Here is a 20,788-nt window from a genome sequence, read left to right as displayed (position 1 = left end):
ATAATAATAATAATAATAATAATAATAATAATAATAATAATAATAATAATAATAATAATCAAAAACTTTGTTTCGGGTCTAATATTTGAAGAATCGTGGAACCCTCTGCATGGAATCACACTCTGTATATTTAAATTTAAGCAAATAATTTGTCATTGGTTTTTTCCTTAATCGTAGGTGTTACATAAAAAAAAGTGAGAGAAATGTTTACAATTAAAATTAAACATTACTGAAGCAAATGTATCTAAAAATTATTGTTGTACTTTTACAAATTGCGTATGCGTTTCAAATAGAATCTAGGATTATCACTCAAATAAAATTTGATGCCACCACCGATTTTATTATATTTTTTATCATTGTCGCAAATTATGGCTAGTTGATAGAGCTCTGTGTTATCAGCAGATACTACAGCAACCTCATATACACTTTGATTCCTATTCCAGTACATTGTAAACCAATAATTGTTTTGAAAAAAACGTACCTCACCCTTGGTTTGCTTTTTACAATCCTTTAAGTAACCAAGTAAATTAAAATGAGTTACATTTTCATAATTCCTGTGAGCTGCAAGTAAGTGACGGCAAAGTTGCTCCAAATTCAAACTTTTACTATTACATACAGGACAACTGAAGCTAGATTTTTTACAACTTAATTCGTGTTGGGTTATGTGATTCCCGGAAAAATATTCTCCACACCACCACCTACATGGCAGCAATAGTAGTTCGTTTATAGTTGCAAGGGGCTCATTCCAACCATTTATTGAAGTGTTACAAATACCGCACCATGCTTTACAGTCCCAACATACTATATGTTTACCTAACTCACAATTAAAAACATTACATCCCGTTAACTGCTTACAGTTAGAACAAGCTAGTTCAGTTCTGAGACTATCTTTGAATAAAGCTGTACCACAAGGAGTCAATTCGTATCCTGGATACTTTTTTCTAAATTCATCTGTGAATTTTACCCCAAACATATCTTCCACACATAGAGTTTGAATGGATGTTGAAATTGAAATATTTTTTTGTAGTTGTGGCTCTGGCTCGATATCTTCATCAATATTGGATAAAGAAGAACTGATACAATTACTTTTTAAATCTAGTTGATTGATTCCAAAATAATTGTTTCTTGGAATAATTGATACTTGATTAACAGTGTTTATATCTTCAGATAGGTCTAAGTGTATCTTGCAATTGATTTCAGTCATTGAATTTGTTCGTATATTGAAATAGTCACATTTGAAATGTTCCAGTGAATAGCAAGGCTTCATTTCTGTTAAAAAACCTCTTATTGGATTATATAGTGGCTTTACAAAAAACCATTGCTTTATATTTGTATGCATTATTAAGGTAACTGTGCTCAAATACAGAATATTATCCTTAGCTAAATTGTCAATCAATACAAAAAAAATGTAATCCTTAACTATGTGCAAATACCTCTCTCTAAAGTTTCGCTTCACTTTTAATGAAAATGAACCGTTTTTTATTATGCTTCTAGGGTGCTGATCAGTATAATGCAGTACCAACTGGTAGGCAAATCCTGAAAACTTGTATTCACATTTGGGACAATGGTAAATACCACTGACGCATTTCTTTTCATGTTCCACAACTTCAGAAACGGCTAAGAATTTGCTGCACCTCTCGTGTCTATTTACGCATTTGAAGAGGCAATTCCGTGCCACCTTGTTATACACAGACACTGTCCCACCATCGTTATCTGTGCAACAACGGCCACATTTAATGACGCGGTTGGGATACACTTTTACTGGTAATACGGATAAATATTTATCACATTCCGAACACCTCAGATTTTTTAACATCAAGTCATTTAATATAGACATCATTTTAATTGTGAATATACTTGATAACCACCTGATGCTGCAATGCGTAATGCGTATAACATTCAGTCAAATCTGAATTGGTACTTGTATTGGTCAGTTGTTACTTATCGGCGAGTTCGGATAAAATATATTACTGTATAAGGTAATTAAACTCATACCCTTGATAAGAGAAGAATAATTCAACAATATTGACTAGGATATTGACTACGTATCAAGATTCGAGAACTTTTAGGGGATTCACCTTCACCACGACACAAACACATCTGACATAGAAAATATAGTACTAACGTAGAATGAAATGTCCCTAATATTGCCACTAAACTGCGAAACAGCGCCACATAACGTTTTGGAAGCTTACTACTACTTAGCTCCTAATGAGTAGGCAACACTTTATACTTTGTGAACTGATTACAGCGCCATCTATCGTATGGAAACGACTTCGCACTTATATCCTCTATATTATATTATTTTAAAAGTAAACCCTTATACAAATAGGAATAGTCAAGTGTCAATACTTTTGAGAACAGATTATTTAGTTAAACAGAAAATGTAGCGAAAAACTAATATTCAGTACTTTTCTAATTCACTTCTGCTTTGATAACGAAACTAGAGGTTTCAGAAACGTCATAGTGTTATTGTGATGTGTATTTGTTTTTCCAGTGCGTAACCAGACTTATACATGTAGATGTATGTCTCTGGCATCTCACTATTAGGCAAAAGTTTTCAGTATTGACACTTGACTGTCCCTATCGGTACAAGGGTTTATTTTTCCAGTTTTTTTTTCTTCAAACTATGGCAAAATATCCAAATTATAACATTTATAATGCCACAAATAAATACAGACAATTTCTTATTTATTATTTTATTATATTATAGTATTTTTCAAATTTTGACATTTGCCAAGATATACTTAGTAAATGGTTTCGATAAGGAAATAAAACATTTTTTAATAATTTTAAGTTTATTTTGTATCTACAAGAAATCCTAATTGATTTATACAGAATGTTGTTATGCATGTACTATTAAAACAATTTCTTGTTATGTATTTAATTGTAAGTAAAAACGACAACAATTTAATTCATTTGCTTCATAAACTTGATAAGTTGGCAAGTAAGCTGTAAAAATATAAAAATTATGCATGAACTGTTATAATAATCTCACTTTCCGGAGNTCCATCAAAGTAGAGCGTAATGCGAAACAGCGCTAAACGAGGCTATCTTAACATGTAAATAATGGGGTTAGGGGAAGATGGATAGAAAATTGGTTAGGTATTAAATTTAATAATTATGTTTTTTTTAATAAAAATAAAACCAAACATTTATTTCTTACAAAAATAAAAACAATATAAACGAATATTACTTATAAAAACAAATAAAATTCTAAGTCAGTCAGATCATTCAGTCTATTGTGTTTCCAATTTTCTGCCTTTTTGTCGAGAAGGCATCTAATGTAGTTTGCGTTTTGCTTTTGCGTTCTGTTAGAAGTTGTTGATAAGTGGATAAAGCATATATAACACCCCGTCTTGCTTTTGAACTCCTGTCAAAATTTTGATCATTTTCAACAAATTGGTCCATAATTTCAGTTATAGTTATATCAACTGATGAAAATGCGTCCGTACAGCACCGCACCAAACAAGAAACACAACTACACTGTTTCGGATAAGTTATGTACATATGTATTTGGAAACCTAGCGCTGTGCACAATTTCGGGGAATCCCCGTAGTGCGGCGAGTAATTTCGGGAAATCCCCGGGTTGAAATAAAAGAGCGCTAAACCGAAACAGCGCTAAACGCAACAGCGTTAAGCGGGGTCTTACTGTACTATGAAAACAATTTTTTGTTATGTATTTAATTGTAAGTAAAAATGACAACAATTTAATTCATTTGCTTCATAAACTTGATAAGTTGGCAAGTAAGCTGTAAAAATATAAANGTAAAGATATAGGTTTCGTTTTTAATAAAACTATATAACTTAAAACTTACACATCGTATTCCCAGTATAATATAATAACAAATAGAAAACTCTCTTAAGCACTAAATAATTATAAACACAATTCTTGCAATACTAATGTCCCAAATGAATATAGCTTAATAAATACGAGTGAAGTAAGCAAATAACCAATTTTATTTTATACTGAGTTTAGTAGATTATGGCTATGTTCCGTAATCTGCTAATTTTACTATCAGCGCTATTGCAGAAACTGCAATATCAAGCCGTTACGAAAATGAAATTTCCAATTTTTGCGTCAAATAACGGAACAAACTGAACAAAGTTTAGCACGTTAACTATTATAGCAACTGTGGTCTTCTATCAAGAGTTTACCAAATAATTTGAATTGTGAGGTTATATAGTAATTACATTTATTTTGTCGACTTTTTTTATCTTCTTTTTTATAATGGGAACTGCAACTGTGGATAGCGCTATTTTGTAAATCGTTTATAGATATAGATTCTACAGATGATAGTGAAGATGATGAAGACATTTTTTATGTGATAGAATAAACTAATTGTAAATATTCAAGAACAAGAATTCAAAATTACATGGAAAATGTAGTACATCTTTATTATGTCGTCGATTATGCGTAATATAGCCATTTTGATTGAACCTTCGTCGAATGTGTAGTTTGGTTTTGTTTGCAAACAGACATCAGACATCATACTGTCATTCCTCCACCAATCTNTATCTACTAAATCCTATAGTCTACATTATTTTTCACATAATAATTCACTTGACATGAGAGAATAAAACTGTTTTTATTTTACTAAACAAAATCGAGCAGCTGATGGAAATAACGAGCCAATAAAATATATCATAATCATCTGATGTCACCGCTCTCGCTACTGCAGGTGGCTCAGCCGCATGAATGGGCAGAACGGGTCATCATAATGATTGATCTAGATGACCCGGGTCACTAAAATACACGAGTCTTCCCATCACTACATACGGGTCTCGGGAGCGGCGGCGTACTCCGTAAACCTCTGCGATCAATTTCATTACATAGTGCCACAGCACGGCCATACGAGATTAGCTGAGGTCCGCGACCCGAGTGATCCGACAGAACTTATATCGGGATTCGGGTCTGTTAGATCATCGTAAAGATCCGAATCTTTGATCCGGGTCAGACCCGACCCGCCCATCACTATTTAGCAGTCGATGTTATGTAGAAATAGTAGTATTTTGACGTTTATTCCGCTGATGCAGTCTGCTGTAAAGCTTGCGAAATTTATTTTCGGAATGTAAAATCGTGCCGACAGTACTTTCAGCTAATTTCGGAACATAGCCACCATGTGTTATGTGTACACTGTACACTGCTGTAAACAGGGAGAAGTTATGGGATGGGTATTATTTCCCTGACTGTGAAAGTGTGAACCGATCCAGAGGAACCAGTGACTTCTTATCGTAGTAACCCTATAATAGATAAGAAAGGGGAACATCGTTCTACAAGCGGTTTTCATTCATAAATTAACTAGCTCTTCCTATTGATTATCTATGATGTAATAATATAAGTATTATTTTTCTAATCTGTGAATATAAGAAATGATAATGTATAAATTTGAAATATTTATACTAGGTATCATGGTCTAGTCTCCCTGCTAGGTATCATGGAGAGTATCCCTGATAGGTATGATGAAAAAAATGTGGGTTACCAGATATATTCTACTCTGTATGTTTGGTTGCGAGCAATAAGGGAAAAGACATTTTTTGTAGAGAAGTTAATCATCTAATAAAGGCTCTGCTTTTAGTAACATTTAATATTATTTAATGTTATATGTTATATCATAGTAGGTATAGGTTATATAGTTTGCATTCTACAGCAGAATTTACCAATTATGCTGTTGTGCGTACTTTAGACACAATACACGTAACTGTATGAAAATAGTAAATACATTTTTAAGATAATTTTTACTTATATTTTATTCAAATATTTAATATAGAAAAATCCCACATATTGGAATGGAGGAGTGAAAGTCATCTCTAAGATCGAGTTTTCTATTTTCGTATAATTATTTTTCACTAAATTACACAGCTTTCCCACATAACAGGTAAATCAATAACGTTACCTTCTCTCTATTTATATAGGATTTGAAACACATTAAAACAGTATAAGTATTTAAAAATTAATGACAACGTAAATTTCCACTCATTTCCACATATGCTATAAAAAAGATCAAAAAACACAAATAAGTCTATCACAAAACACTAAACTATGCAACGGACCAGTTTTATTAAAAAACGCTATAGCTATATACCATTTCGCAATAGGATATATTGATCTTATAAAATATGGCATTTATTTTTTAATTTCGACATCCTCCTCTTTTGTTCTCCTGCTTTAAACGATCCCGTCTTCGTGATAGGAATTTCCCTTACATATTCAACCTGCTTTCCTTCCTCAATTTTGGGAGCAATTAATGTTAAAACTCCGTCAGAGGAGAGTTGAGATTGAAGTCTGCTACCATCACAGTTTTCTGGGAGAATAAATTTCCTCAAGAAGTGCCTAGATATGGAACCATGTTCGTCCAATTTTTCTTCATGTTTTCCTTCTATGATAACGCTCTTGTTGTGATCTACTATTTTTACTGAAATTTCCTCGGGTTTGAACTGTTGGACATCGATGTGAACTTGGAATTGCCCTTCGTCCTCTCCGCCAAATCCTCTAAGATCCTTCACAGAAGTATTTAACGTGTTTATTGGCCAATATCCATCAACGCAGTCTTCGAGAGGATCCTTATAAAATCCTGGTGGAGGATCGAAGTAGGGATTACATGTGTAAGCATCATATGGCCATGTATAAAGAGACATTCTACGACCGAACCAACGTGTAACATTAATCGAAGGATTCTCCAATTCCACCCTCACATCTCGCATTCGTCTAAATTTTAAAATGCGCGTAGGCAATAGTGCGCATGTAGAAGTCTTATTTACATTCCTCAAAAAATCCTAGATGGCTCTCGAATGTTCACTGGAGACACAGTATACTAATCAATCAGTAGGGAAAGTTACGTTTCCCGCGTTTTCCATATTTGCACCATTTTGTTAGCGACTGACAGTTATTACGATTTCCGTTCTCATATTTTCATTCATAAATCTAGTATGTTTTCATTATTGTAGTTATATGTAACTAACCTCACTTAAACCTTCTTATATCAGCTTTATGCATTAAAAACCTTATTTTATGATGTTGAGTAGTTGTTCAGTTTAGTTATCTTGTTCTTGTGTATTTTATTAGTGATTATTTATTTATAAGTAATAGTATACCCAGTAAATAGTTAATAATGAAATAATGAAATAAAAAGTATAGTAAACTTACATTTTCAAATGTGTTTAGAAAATAAATACGCTTTCGTAAGTTTTTGAACAAAATTTATAAGATTCAGACCGATATAATCTAATCTAAATTATTTCTCCTGGAATTCAAATAACTAAACCTGTATTTAACCAAAAAATGTAAACTTCTCTTAATTAAAAAAAAACTCAATTTACGTGTAACACTACTACATAGCTAACAATCTCTTTATTACCTAGGATTATAATAATTAATCAGAAATTAATGTATAGTAATTAAAAGTATTAAAACCAGGAAAAAGAACAGGTTATGTTTACTATACTACTAGAGGTAGCATGCCATTGCGAAAAGTGTGGCTGAGAGACAGACAGTATCTCATACATGCTGTCTCACTCTATCACGCCGCGATTGGTTGGAGCATTCATTTCCAACCAATCGTGACGTGGTAGAGTGAGACAGCATGCACTGAGGTACTGTCTGTTTCTCTCGCACACTCAGCCACAATTTTCGCAATGGCATGCCTCCAGTAGTAGATGCTCGAAGGATCCTCCATATTCTTAGCGACTTTTCCTAGGGTGGGGGTATTTAAAAATTGCCATACGGAATTCATTCATAAATCATTTAAGATTCCCTACTGATTGATTAGTATACTGTGACTGGGGATGACTAGGGATTAGCACGAATTTCTAGATGGCACGAATTACCGCTCAGCAACGAAAATATTTTTTTCAATATTAGTACCTACCTATAGCCTATAGTATAGCATTTCGACTTTTTTTTACCATATTTTTATTAATAATTTTAATTTAATTATTTGAATTAAAAAAAATGCGTTATATTAGAAAATTTGGTTTAGATATTGTTATCGAATAGAGGTACTGTCACATTATTTTAAATACATTTCTGTATTAAAACAAATATATAATATATGATGTACATATTTATATTTATTATGATATGGTTTATTCGAAATTCTGAAAATTTGACTAGGTAACAGAATAATTAATTACATATATGCGAAAAAGTTGCATATGAGCGAATGCCTTAAAATACTTCGTTTTCAAGTCACATTATGTTTAGAAAAGAACATCATATTTTCTGAAATTTTCCTGAGGATGTTTGAAAAAAATTTGGACAATAATTTAATACCATGCAATTGGCGGTAAAATATGTAGCTTACTTACAAGTACTGGTGGCGCAGATATACGAATGTGGTTGTAGGTACCTCTATAAGACATCAATATTTTGACGCAGTAACTATTTTGGAAAATCGATTAGAGCTCTTAATTGAGAACAGTATTTCTAAGAAAAATGATCTCTTCCATTCGTTTTTCTACTCGTTTTAGAAAGTTATGAATTTTTTAATATACAAATTTAACTTTTAAACTATTCGTTTTATAAAAAAATATATGTAAAATTGTTTATAGAAATAACTAGAATTATCAAAATTTAAAAAACATTGCCGTAGAAGTTTTGAATTTATTCAAAAAACCATAAAGTCAAGATTTCTAATAAAGATCTATAAAAATTTTTACCTACGACCACTACTGTAAATACTTAAAAACACACCGTCTGCGATCAATGTAAAATTCCTATTTTACGTACGGTAAAAAAATCGCACAGCTTGGTAAAAAAATCGTACAGTTTTCCTAGCAACAATACTGTATGTATTGACCGTTGCTAGGAAAACTGTACAATTTTTTTACCGTACGTAATAGGAATCTTACATTGATCGCAGACGGTGTGTTTTTAAGTATTTACAGCAATGGTCGTAGGTAATGTATAGTACGTGTAATACGTGGTGTAATGTAATTACGCACTTATAGAATTTTTCCACATCGTGCGTAATAGTATATTACGTAATAAGTGTTGTAAAAAGCATTTTACGCACGAATGGAAAAGTTACGCACGACGCCGCGTAGCGGCGATTGCGTAATTCTATGAGTGCGTAATTCTATGAGTGCGTAATTGCATTACACCACGTATTATGTACTATACTTTACCTACGACCACTACTGTAAATACTTAAAAACACACCGTCTACGATCAATGTAAGATTCCTATTTTACTTACGGTAAAAAAATCGCACAGCTTGGTAAAAAAATCGTCCAGTTTTCCTACCAACCGCCTAGCAACGGTCGATACAAACAGTATTGTATTGACCGTCGCTAGGCGGTTGCTAGGAAAACTGTGCGATTTTTTTACCGCACGGAATAGGAATCTTACATTGATCGCAGACGGTGTGTTTTTAAGTATTTACAGTAGTGGTCGTAGGTAAAATGCTTTTTACAACACTTATTACGTAATATACTATTACATCGCACTGTTAAATTGTTTCAGAATAAAAAAAATAATAATTCAAGATTCGATAATTAAATGCACTTTTTACAATTCCCAAAATATTCAATTGTCGAAATGATAGAGTTTTTAGTAAGAATCGCCACACACCTCTCTCATCTATCCAAGTTGCGTCAATTTTCGTCACAGACACAAACATTTCAATAAATTATTTCTTTTTAATTCCAGTCCCGTGTATCTAGGTATTCTGTACTCCTCAAGTTAATATTAAACTTTTTCTAATTAAAATTTGGACTACCTACCTACTAACCTACTCCATTTGTATGTAGGTAACTAACTCCATGTGCAAAATATTAAATTTTAACAAATAAATGAAATTATTCAAGCATAGGTACTATACTTTTCGGCATTCATACATAAGTGTTATTATTTTTTTAAATTTCATTTTATTATATATTTTGACACACAATATACCTACATACAGATATATCACAGTCATTCATTTTTCGTTAGCAAATAAGGGTGTTCTGGGTGTTTACTAGATATAACAGGACGTATAAATTAAAATGCCAGATTATCTCTCAATGCACATTTAATCAAGAAAATACAAAATTATACAAAATAAACTAGCCTAAACTTAAAACTAAATAGTGACTGTGACAGAACTTAATTTATTAAAATCAGAATTATTTGCTACATCATATCATTAGAAATGGCAACATATCAAGCAAATAACATAAATTACTGTTTCGCTTCTTCTTGGGCATCCTTTTGCTCCACCTTCTTCATGGGCTGACCTGTTCTGGTTATCGGAATCTCTCGGTACTCAATCTTCTTTTCTTCGTCTATTTTTGGTGCTGTAATAGTCAGAACCCCATCCGAAGACAACTTAGATTGAACCTGTTTCATATTGCAATTCTCTGGAAGAACATATTTCCTAACGAAGTGTCTTGAAATGTACCCATGCTCGTCTGGTTTCTCCTCGTGCTTGCCCTCTATGGTAACAGTGTTGTCGCCCGTCACTTTGACAGAAATTTCCTCTGGTTTGAACTGTTGCACGTCGATGTTGGCTTGGAATTTGTCTTTATCTGAATTTACATCAACCCCGGTAATCTGTAGTACATTCCTCAAATTAGCCAGCTCCTCCAGAGGATACCGAAGTATTTCTCTCGGCAGATATGTGTTGAGGTATTCTTCAGGGTCTCGGAACAGACTTAATTGGCATCTTCTTGATGGGCGGGACAAGAAAACATCATCAAACCACGGAATAATGGACATTTTGTTCGAGTTTAAACAATTAAAAATTCTCGTTATTCAAATATATGCTGGAACAAATATTTCAGATCCGAAATCGAAACTGACGCGCGGCTGAGCTTCTAGGTCTATTATATATTTTGTGGCTGCTAGTGCGATAATTTTATAATACTTTCGAAAATCCAGATGTCTCTAGATTTTGCTTTTAGGCAATAGAAGTTTATGTTCTAGAAAGGGACAGTGACATACGGAATATCGATCCATTCAGATATCGTTCATTAGATATTGCAACTTTCAGCGAATTACTTCGGTTCCATTACAGATCGAGGAATGATTCTTTCTAGGATGATTAAAAAGAGTTAGCTATAATTATCCCACTGAATATTGTTCTTGTTTAATTTAAGATAAGCCTATAAGCCTGATAAGAGAGATATGAAAGTGAATAGGAAAAGAATTCCTGGGCGCTGTTATTTACATACCCATGGTATACGTCGGTATGTTGTTTCGAGTTCCTCATTTAAAATGAAGTTAAAATGAAGTTTTTATTCATTTAATTATCTGAGCCTAGGCTTGCCAGATCTCCGGGTTTCGATAGTACATTTTCGGGCTCCGGGTTAACATGTCATTTCTCCGGGTTTTATTTGTTGCGGGAAAATCGTGAGATTTTTTCGACATTTTCTGTTTTTTTTAGACATCAATTATACAACGTCCTACCCCCGAATTCCATTTCCCCGGGTCACAAAGTATATATTTCCAGATTGTGTCCTTTTTTTTTAGACATCGATTTGTCCGATTGCAAATGCAGAACCTTTTTTTTTTAGGCGTCAATTATATAAACGGGTCATGTCTCCGGGTTTGTCATGAAATAGATCTGGTAACCTATCTGAGCCTAAACACCATTGAAAATTAATTCTGTTTATAATTATTATTTTATATAAAATAGATATTGAAATACAATTCTATTGACTGTATAGAATAGTGGATTTATCATCAATTTATTCTGAAAACTTTATTCATTCAGTAAGCATTGCAGTTACTGGATATTGAATATTTTTAACGTGCCTGCAGCGAAATTTCCATTTTTTAAATAAATTACCAATTATATAGTAAAACATAAATTTAGATTAATAATTTGTTTTTAAATATGTTGATAATACTTACTAGGTATAGGTTTAAAAATATTTATTGCTAACTAAGAATGTAAAAAATTATCCGTCACATTTCATGCAAAATTTATATAATATAATTCATTTTAACAAAATATACATCACACTTTGTTAAAAACAAAAATATACATATTATTGAATCATTAAGAATGAATCAGTTTTATGGCTTTTTAATTATTTTTTTGTATATTACAAATCTGCAATATCCCATGAACGGTAAACTAGAACATCTAGAAATAACGTCCCGAAACTTCAGTGTTCCGTGATAATCCAGAGCCATCTACAACATTCTGTTGCACTATATAAAAGCTGCAGATCTGTTTCCGTAGCTGCCAGTTGAAACTTGAAATTGAAGTCGATTAAATAGTAATCGTTACGAGTTATTTACAAGAGTGTAAGTGAAGCGTCGAATATTAAAAATGTCTTTACTTCCGTGGTTCGAAGATTCGCCATTGTACCGCCCAAGATACCAAGTATCGACATGGAGAGATCCTGAAGACTATTTGACGAGGAGCTTGTTAAGATATCCCTTGGAGGAAATCAGAAATTTGAGCTCGTTGCTCCAGGACACCGGAGTTTCCGTTTCATCGGACAAAGATAAGTTCCAGGCTAACGTCGATGTGGCGCAGTTCAAACCAGAGGAAATCTCTGTGAAAATAACGGGCGATAACGTCGTGACCGTGGAGGGAAAACACGAGGAGAAGGAGGACGAGCATGGGTACATCTCCAGACATTTTGTAAGAAGATATGTCCTTCCGGAGAACTGTAATATCAAAGAAGTCAAATCTAAGCTGTCCTCCGATGGAGTCTTGACCATCACGGCTCCTAAAGTGAGTGAAGAGAAGGCCATTGAGCATAGGGAAATTCCTATTACGAAAACGGGCCAGCCGGTAAAGAGAGTAGAACAAAAACCTTCAGAAGAATCGAAGAAATGAAGTACCTACAATTACTGAAGAAGTAAAGTACAATTACGTACATATTCAATGTATTAAAATGTTTTTCTTACATTATTGCTTGTTTTGTTATGTTGGACTGATTTGTTAATAAGGTCAATTTAGTTTGTTTTTGTAGATTTTTGAAATACTTTTGTATTGTACCTACCTACATTTTCATGTTTCTGAAATGAATATACTTGTCCAACTAAACATTTTTTTTTATAAAGAAAATGAGAAATTTAAAATTTGTAAAAATTTAGAAAGATTGTGTACTTAGGTACATTCAATTAATATGGTATGAAGATATTTTAAAATATTTTTAAAAATACAATTCAGCCAGAATTTTTTGTAGTAGGAAGGCAAGAACTAATCTTGATTGTTTTTCTACTCATAGAAAAAGAATAGTGGAGAAACTAACGTAAAATATACTATTGCCATACTTTCCTATTTTCTGTTAGGTTTATCGATTTTCTTAAAGGTGGGGCTATCTAGTTTCGTCATTTGATAGTAGAGGTAATTGATTTATTTTACATCTAAGTAAGTACATTGTTCAAAATGATCTTTATATATTTTGTGACGGTATTCTGCTAAACCAAATTAGTTACATAATGTAGTTACACTGAATAACTAAAGAAAATAATAATCTGTAAAAACCCGAATTTGTTCTAGAAAATACAGGAAATTTATAATAGATTATCTTTAGCTTAATTAGCTGTAGATTGAATTAAATTGGTAACCTTATTATATACAGGGTGGTCCGAATTTTATGCAGGGAACTTCGAGGGCAGATAATAATCTGTAAAAACCCGAATTTGTTCTAGAAAATACAGGAAATTTATAATAGATTATCTTTTGCTTAATTAGCTGTAGATTGAATTAAATTGGTAACCTTATTATATACAGGGTGGTCCGAATTTTATGCAGGGAACTTCGAGGGCAGATAGATCTCTTTAAAATAGTGGGTGTTTGCCTTATAAACATGGGTCCGGAACGGCCTCGTTTTAAAGATACAGGGTGTTGAAGTTGTTAAAAAAAATTGATTATTTGTTTATTTCTCCGGAATCCATCAACCGATTTCAATATAATTTAGTACAGATAATGTGTGATAGTAGGCCTTGTATTCCCTAAAATATGAGCTCTAAAGGTCCAACCAGTGGTGTACAACTGGACAGGGTCGCCCCTTTTTTATAAAAAAAACCTACGCCACTGTATTTTTTACAAGCTATTGTACCGAATTTATATTCTAATACATAAAATACGTAAAAAAGGTAACTTGAATTTTTTCCCTAAAGTTCACCGTTCTCAAGTTATTCATACCAATACAATCCTCTTGCGGCAGACACTTCTAACCATATTACAAATTACAATATTTATGTTTATGCTTAAAAGTAAGTGCAATTTGTAAGCACATCAACAAAATTCTTTACACTTATCGCTTTCATATTTTTGGATTAAAACAATATTTGGAAAATCACGACAAAGGAATGAAAGGCACAGAAATGAAATTTTAAAAGCATTTGACGACGATCCTCGGCTAAGTACACGAAGAACGTCTCGGCAACTTGGGGTGAGTAAATTGAAAATTTGAAAAGTTCTACGTAAGGATGGCAGAAATCCGTACCATTTACAACCTGTGCAAAATTTACTTCCGGGAGATGCAGAGAGACGCCTGAATTTTTATCAGTGGTTGTTTGAATTCTTACTAGAAATACTTTGGACCGATGAGGCTACGTTCACAAGGCGAGGGGTAGTGAATTTTCACAATCTGGATATTTGGTCACAAGAAAATCCTCATGAAATTCGGAGTCATTTCTAAACTTTCTAGAAAACCATCTATTTGAATTATTAGAGGATGTTCCATTAAATATACGACAAAATAGCTGGATACAAATGGATGGTGCTCCTGCGCATTTTAGGAGAATAATACAAGAATGGCTTAATGAAAATTATATGAGATGATGGATAGGTAGAAGACCAAATGCCAATGTCAACCATAATGGTGCAGAGGGTCCAGTGTCTTGGCCAGCCAGATCGCCAGATCTAAACTCCCTGGACTTCTATGTTTGGGGTGACCTACCTGAAAAGTTTACTCTACTCCAATAGATACTAGACCACAACTACTGCAGCGAATAGAAGACGGGTGTAATGAATTAAAAGAAAACCACCACATGATATTAGCTTCAATTAGTTCCATTAATAGAAGATGTCAGAAATGTATCGATGTGGGTGGTTCGCATTTTAAACAATTGCTGTAAATACGTAACGTTAATTTTGTTTCTTGTTTAGTTGTTGTTGCTTGGTAAATGTATTTTTATTATTATTTTGATTTAAATTGTTCTTATTTGTAAAGATAATGCCTCCAGGGAAAACTAAAACACACCAGGAACACTACCTCACAAGTGATGTGGAAAGAATTTTGTTGATGTGCTTACAAATTGCACTTACTTTTAAGCATAAACATAAATATTTTTGTAATATTATGATTTGAAGTGTCTGCCACAAGGGGATTGTATTTGTATGAATAACTTGAAAATGGTGAACCTTAGGGAAAAAATTCAAGTCACCTTTTTTACGTATTTAGTGCATTAGAATATAAATCCGTTACAATAACTTGTAAAAAATACAGTGGCGTAGGTTTTTTTTATAAAAAGGGGGTGACCCCTGTCCAGTTGTACACCACTGGTTAAACCTTTAGAGCTCATATTTTAGGGAATGCAAGGCCTACTATCGTACATTATTTGTACCAAATTTTATTGAGATCGGTTAATACATTCCTGAGATATAAACAAAAAATATATATTTTTTAACAACTTCAACACCCTGTATCTCTAAAACGAGGCCGTTCCAGACCTATGTTTATAAGGCAAACTCCTATTATTTTAAAGAGATCTATCTGTCCTCGAAATTTCCTGCATAAAATTCGGACCACCCTGTATATATATATATATACCTACAAGGAAAATCATAGAACTCTTCAGGTCAATGAAAAATAAATTTTAAATTTTTTAACTGTTGCTACGTTACAACGTAAACAACAATGTCGGCTTTGTATACGACATACGAGTTTGTTTTGTTTACATATTTCATTGAAAATTGGAAGTTTCCGGTTAAAATTCTAGATGGTACTGGTTACCACCACTAAGCCTGTATTAATGTCTATCATACTCGTTCATCGGATGTTAACAATTCTTAAGAATAATTGGGCAGGATATTATTTTTCAGAATTTGACTAGATTTTGAAATATGTAGTGATAAAATTGCCGTCGTACAATATATGTATAAAAAAATGATGAAATGAATATGACTAATATATTATCAACTATTAATAACGCAAAAATCTAAAAATAAATATTAAGAAGGGAATCACTAAATATCCTGATAAATATAAGTCTTTATAGTCCGTACGATATTTGTTAAGATAGAATCCCAAGAAGACTCCTGTTTTACTTTTTTGGAATTAGCCACATTCGACACTCGAGGTAGAAAAGACATTGGCGGTGTGGTGTTTATCGTTCATCTGATTGAAATAATATAGGCTCAAGTTAAAAACGACTTGGCAAAGAAAAGTGTTTTATTTGAATTGTCAACAAATATTGTATGGACTGTAGGTATATTCTTATCTGGCAAAAAGTGGAGATGGCAGGTCGACGGAAGATGCAATAACTTGATTGATATCTCTAATATTAAAACTGTTGACAAAAATAAACCAGCATTATGTATTTTCTTCAACTGCTTTATAAATATTCAAATGTGGTAAATGTACTTGGAATAAAAAAAATAATTTCTAAAGATATGTATTCTTTAGTCTCCCATCATAGGTTAATATAATTGTATTTAAATTCAATGAATTTTTACCTTTATCTAGTTATGTGCAGTCCCAAATTCCCCACGGATACTTTTTACAAAAACTTTGACCTGTATCGCAGAACTGAGGCATTTTCGGACCTAGGTTTATGTGAACTTTTTTCTTATTTTGATGAGCACTACGTATTTTTTTTACTCTTACTCTAACAAAATTTGGTCATAGATTTTTAAGACAAATTTAGGGGACCCGCATTTTTTCTTTTTGCCAACTGGCCCCCTCTTTCGGAGTTACAACCCCCTGAAATCTGCCCCTAAGAAGTCTTTTTTATATTTCAAAACCATGTATGAGAATCGCTAAATTTGGTACACAGGGGTTTTATGACATGTGGAATCTCACAGTACTACGCTTTTTGGTGAGAAACGCCCGTAAGACGCTTTTTCGTGTGCCCCCTTGTCTTTGGAACCAGAAAAATTTGGTCACAAATTTGATTTTTTTAAAATTATTAGTTAGCTAGAAAGCCATTGAATTTTAGAAACTTTTTTGTCTTGATATTTCTTTCGTAAAACGCAATGTTTCTGAGGAAAATGAGGAATCACGATACGCATTCGATCACATTTTGACATTTTTCTCGAAAACATTGCGTTTTACGAAAAAAGTATAGAGACAAAAAGTTTCCAAATTTAATGGCTTTCTAGTGGACTGGTAATTTTTAAGAAATTTAATTATGCAACCAAATTTTTTTGGCTCCAAAGACAAGAGGGTCCACGAAAAATAGTCTTAAGGGGGTTCCCTGCCAAAAAACGTAGCACCATCAGATTCCACATATCATATAACTCCTGTGTACCAAATTTAGTGATTCTTGTACAACAGGGTTCTGAGATATATAAAAAAATGATTCCTAGGGGCGGATTTCAGGGAGCTGTAACTCCGAAAGAGGGGGCCACATGGCAAAAATAAAAAATACGGGTCCCCTAAATTTGTCTTAAGAATCTGTGACCAAATTTTGTTGCATGAATTTCGGGTCACCCTGTATTAAAAATGTTTAAGAAAACTTTAATTTTTAAATTTTTTAAATAAGTAACATTTGTCTGCATAGATATTTTTCAAAGTAGCTTATACAGGGTGTTCTGAATTTGTAATAATTTATTGTCACTTTTGGACTGGCGTGGAGTCTGTAGGGCTCGCCCCGCAGAACAAAGTCCGAGAGCAAGTCAGAGTCTCAGTTAAGGCTAAGGAAGTGAAAAGTAGGTGTACTTTAAATATCATCACGGACTGTGAAATCCTTAATACCATTAATTATCCTCTTCTCATCATATATATTTTTTTAATTTTTATAATAAAAAACAAATGTTTCTTAACAAGGATATAATTTATTTTAATTTTAACAAAGGTCTCTTACATTCTACAAAAATATAGAGTGAGTAGAAAAATTCCTTCAACTTGCTCCTTCGGTTTTTTTAATCTACAATAAATTTCATCATATCTCATACTCCGAACTCACTATTGTCTTCCAAAAAATATTAAATTCGAAAGATTCTCTAGCAGGGGACCCTTAATAGACAAATACACTTAAGAAATTTTATTTTTGGTACATAGGTTATTATTTTGATAGAGGTAGCAACACTTACACGAATACTAATAGTCCAGTCGACAGAGGCCGAAAAGTTACTGTTGGTGACAATAACAGGTTAATTTGCTGACAAAGTATTTTATCAGGAAAAAAAAACAATTGAATTGCGAAAATTCGCTTTTTTAGTAGTTTTCTTTAAATAACTCAGCTGGGTGACTTTTTACCAAAAAATGCTTAAGACATGTTTTGTTAGTAATAAAAATAGCTACAAAGTGGCGGTGATCCGATTACGAAATTTGCAATAACAAAGCCATGAGATTGAAAAACAGTATAAAACGTCAATTTTTTTAAGTTGCTGTAAAAATGTCAATTATAAACAAAAAGTGATAAAACTTTCAAAAACTACAGTGTAATATACAATAATGGCACTAAAGCCGAAATTCTGGAGAGCAAAACTTTTTCTTCTATAAGGTTTTTATACATCCACTGCATCTGAAACTCGAAACTTTGCCAAATTTGTTTGAACTTCCCTGACACTTGAAATTTGGTATACATATAGTGTAAACTGTAAATATGCAGAAACCAAAAGCAATTTGCACAATTCAATTATCTTCATTTTTGCAGCTTTGGTGAGGTTTTATGCGTCACCCGTTATTTTAATTTTTGGACGTATGTATATGTGTATTTATAAAATATTCCATCACGGTAGATTAGCCAGTACAATTACCGACAATTAAAAAAAAAATATTTTCATTGTTTAGATCCTAAACTACTTAACATTTTTCGTCTGTTAGCCGCACTCGTACATTATTCAAAATATCGAAATAAAACAAATACGTACGATGTACGTGTGTGATAAACCTTTAACATTAAGGAAACAGTTGTTTAAATTTACTAGTTGCATGTTTCTAATAGTATACAAGCGGCAATAAGAAACATGGAACTAGTAAATCTAAACAACTGTTTACTTAAAGTTAAAGGTTTATCACACACGTACGTATTTGTTTTATTTCGATATGTTGTATAAATTACGAGTACGGATCTAAACAATGAAAATAAATTTTTTATTTTTAATTGTCGGTAATTGTACTGGCTAATCTACTGTGATGAAATATTTTATAAATACACATATACATATGTCCAAAAATTAAAATAACGGTGACGTATAAAATTAGGGTGACGCATAAAACCTCACCAAAGCTGCAAAAATGAAGATAACTGAATTTTGCAAATTGCTTTTGGTTTCTGCATATTTACACTATGTGTACACCAAATTTCAAATGACAGCAAAGCTTCAAACAAATTTGGCAAAGTTTCGAGTTTCAGATGGTGGATGTATAAAAACCTTATAGAACAAAATGTTTTGCTTTGCTGATTTTCGGCTTTAGCGCCATTATTGTATATTATACTATAGTTTTCGAAAGTTTAATCACTTTTTGTTTATAAATGACATTTTTACAGTAACTTTGAGAAATTTACATTTTATACCATTTTTTCACTCTCACGGCTTTGTTACTGCAAATTTCGTAATCCTGCCACCGCCATTTTGTAGCTATTTTTATTACGAACAAAACATGTCTTAAGCATTTTTCCGTACAAAGTCATCTCGTTGAGTTATTTACAGAAAACTACTAAAAAAGCGAATTTTCATAATTCAATTTTTAATAACTTTTTTCTTTTTTCCTGATAAAATACTTTGTCAGCAAATTAACCTGTTATTGTACTCATCATTTAAAGTAGGCCTGTGTAGTTATTTCCGGATTATCAAGGTTTAATGCAGGCCGAACTTCTACCGACTGGACTATTATAGGAAAAGTTTGTAGAATTGCAATTTTGTGTTTAAGTATAACGCAGAACACTAATAAAAGCATTTTGTCTATTAGAGAACTTTACAATTAACAATAATATTCAAAGAGTGATACCACAGGTGCTACTAACATTTTATGAAGAGAAACTTGATTTATTAAAGACATATTTATTATGTACATCATATCCACCAAAAGGAATTCAAATAAATTAATAATTTATCTTACACTATATTTTTTGCTTTTTTACTTACAAGCTGAATAAATAATGATTGCAAATTGCGCTATTTCCACAGTTAAATATTTAAAATCCTAGTCCTTCCTAAAAAAACAATTAATAATAAAATAACTCGGGGAAGTTTTGTTCGTACGTGGGAATATTCGATTTCTTTGTGTCTTCCTCTGTGGGACTGCGATTTTCGTTGATTGTTAATGACTTGAATATCTCATTCAGTTTATTCTGTAAAACGTCATGCTGAAAACAAAAATATACGTATTTGTTGTAAAGAATATTTTCCTGTATGGAGTACCTTAGGTTGGGTCCTTCGAACCAATTCGGAGAATGTCGCCGTTCTGAAAGTGTGGCTCAGTTGTTTTCTTCTCTCGGCTTCCGCTTCCTTTCGAATTTCTGGAGGCTCCGTCAGTACTTTTTTCATGCTTTCGAAGGTTAGTTCTTCTTCGGTATGTTTCTACAAAACAAAACGGTTATTTATGCACTAGTCATTAATAAGACGATAATGGAGAACAACAGCGACAGCCTAAGGGATTCATGTCATCCAAGCAACATTGTCGTATGTTTATGCTCCTTGAGCAAACAAGATTTTATTTGTCA

At 32.6% G+C, this 20,788-nt stretch overlaps 4 protein-coding genes across 5 annotated transcripts in view; 1 reads left to right on the top strand and 3 right to left on the bottom strand.

Annotated features, from left to right (window-relative positions):
• Positions 1 to 6,033: 6,033 nt before the first annotated feature.
• On the bottom strand, positions 6,034 to 6,653 carry LOC108914869 (alpha-crystallin A chain-like). The gene has a single exon (XM_018720784.1). The coding sequence runs from the start codon at positions 6,637 to 6,639 to the stop codon at positions 6,112 to 6,114; it is 528 nt and encodes a 175-aa protein (XP_018576300.1). The 5' UTR covers positions 6,640 to 6,653; the 3' UTR covers positions 6,034 to 6,111.
• Positions 6,654 to 10,058: 3,405 nt separating this feature from the next.
• On the bottom strand, positions 10,059 to 10,843 carry LOC108914868 (alpha-crystallin A chain-like). Its single transcript, XM_018720782.2, has one exon. It carries the CDS (start codon positions 10,697 to 10,699, stop codon positions 10,163 to 10,165), a length of 537 nt encoding a protein of 178 aa, XP_018576298.1. The 5' UTR covers positions 10,700 to 10,843; the 3' UTR covers positions 10,059 to 10,162.
• A 1,308-nt stretch (positions 10,844 to 12,151) lies between these two features.
• Positions 12,152 to 12,986, top strand: LOC108914867 (alpha-crystallin A chain-like). Its single transcript, XM_018720781.1, has one exon. The coding sequence runs from the start codon at positions 12,261 to 12,263 to the stop codon at positions 12,774 to 12,776; it is 516 nt and encodes a 171-aa protein (XP_018576297.1). The 5' UTR covers positions 12,152 to 12,260; the 3' UTR covers positions 12,777 to 12,986.
• A 6,869-nt stretch (positions 12,987 to 19,855) lies between these two features.
• LOC108914870 (protein EFR3 homolog cmp44E) overlaps positions 19,856 to 20,788 on the bottom strand; it is a 28,919-nt gene continuing 27,986 nt past the window's right edge. For both annotated transcript variants that reach the window (XM_018720785.1, XM_023455691.1), the window contains exons 13-14: positions 20,487 to 20,645; positions 19,856 to 20,431 (exon numbers count right to left, since the gene is read on the bottom strand). In XM_018720785.1, the coding sequence (XP_018576301.1) occupies positions 20,291 to 20,431; positions 20,487 to 20,645 (300 nt within the window). In that variant the 3' untranslated portion in view covers positions 19,856 to 20,290. The remainder of the gene's footprint in view (positions 20,432 to 20,486; positions 20,646 to 20,788) is intronic.

This window comes from Anoplophora glabripennis, unplaced genomic scaffold (assembly GCF_000390285.2).
Source record: "Anoplophora glabripennis isolate ALB-LARVAE unplaced genomic scaffold, Agla_2.0 scaffold744, whole genome shotgun sequence".
Taxonomy (NCBI): Eukaryota; Metazoa; Arthropoda; class Insecta; order Coleoptera; family Cerambycidae; genus Anoplophora; species Anoplophora glabripennis.
This window is presented reverse-complemented; position numbering and strand designations above follow the sequence as displayed.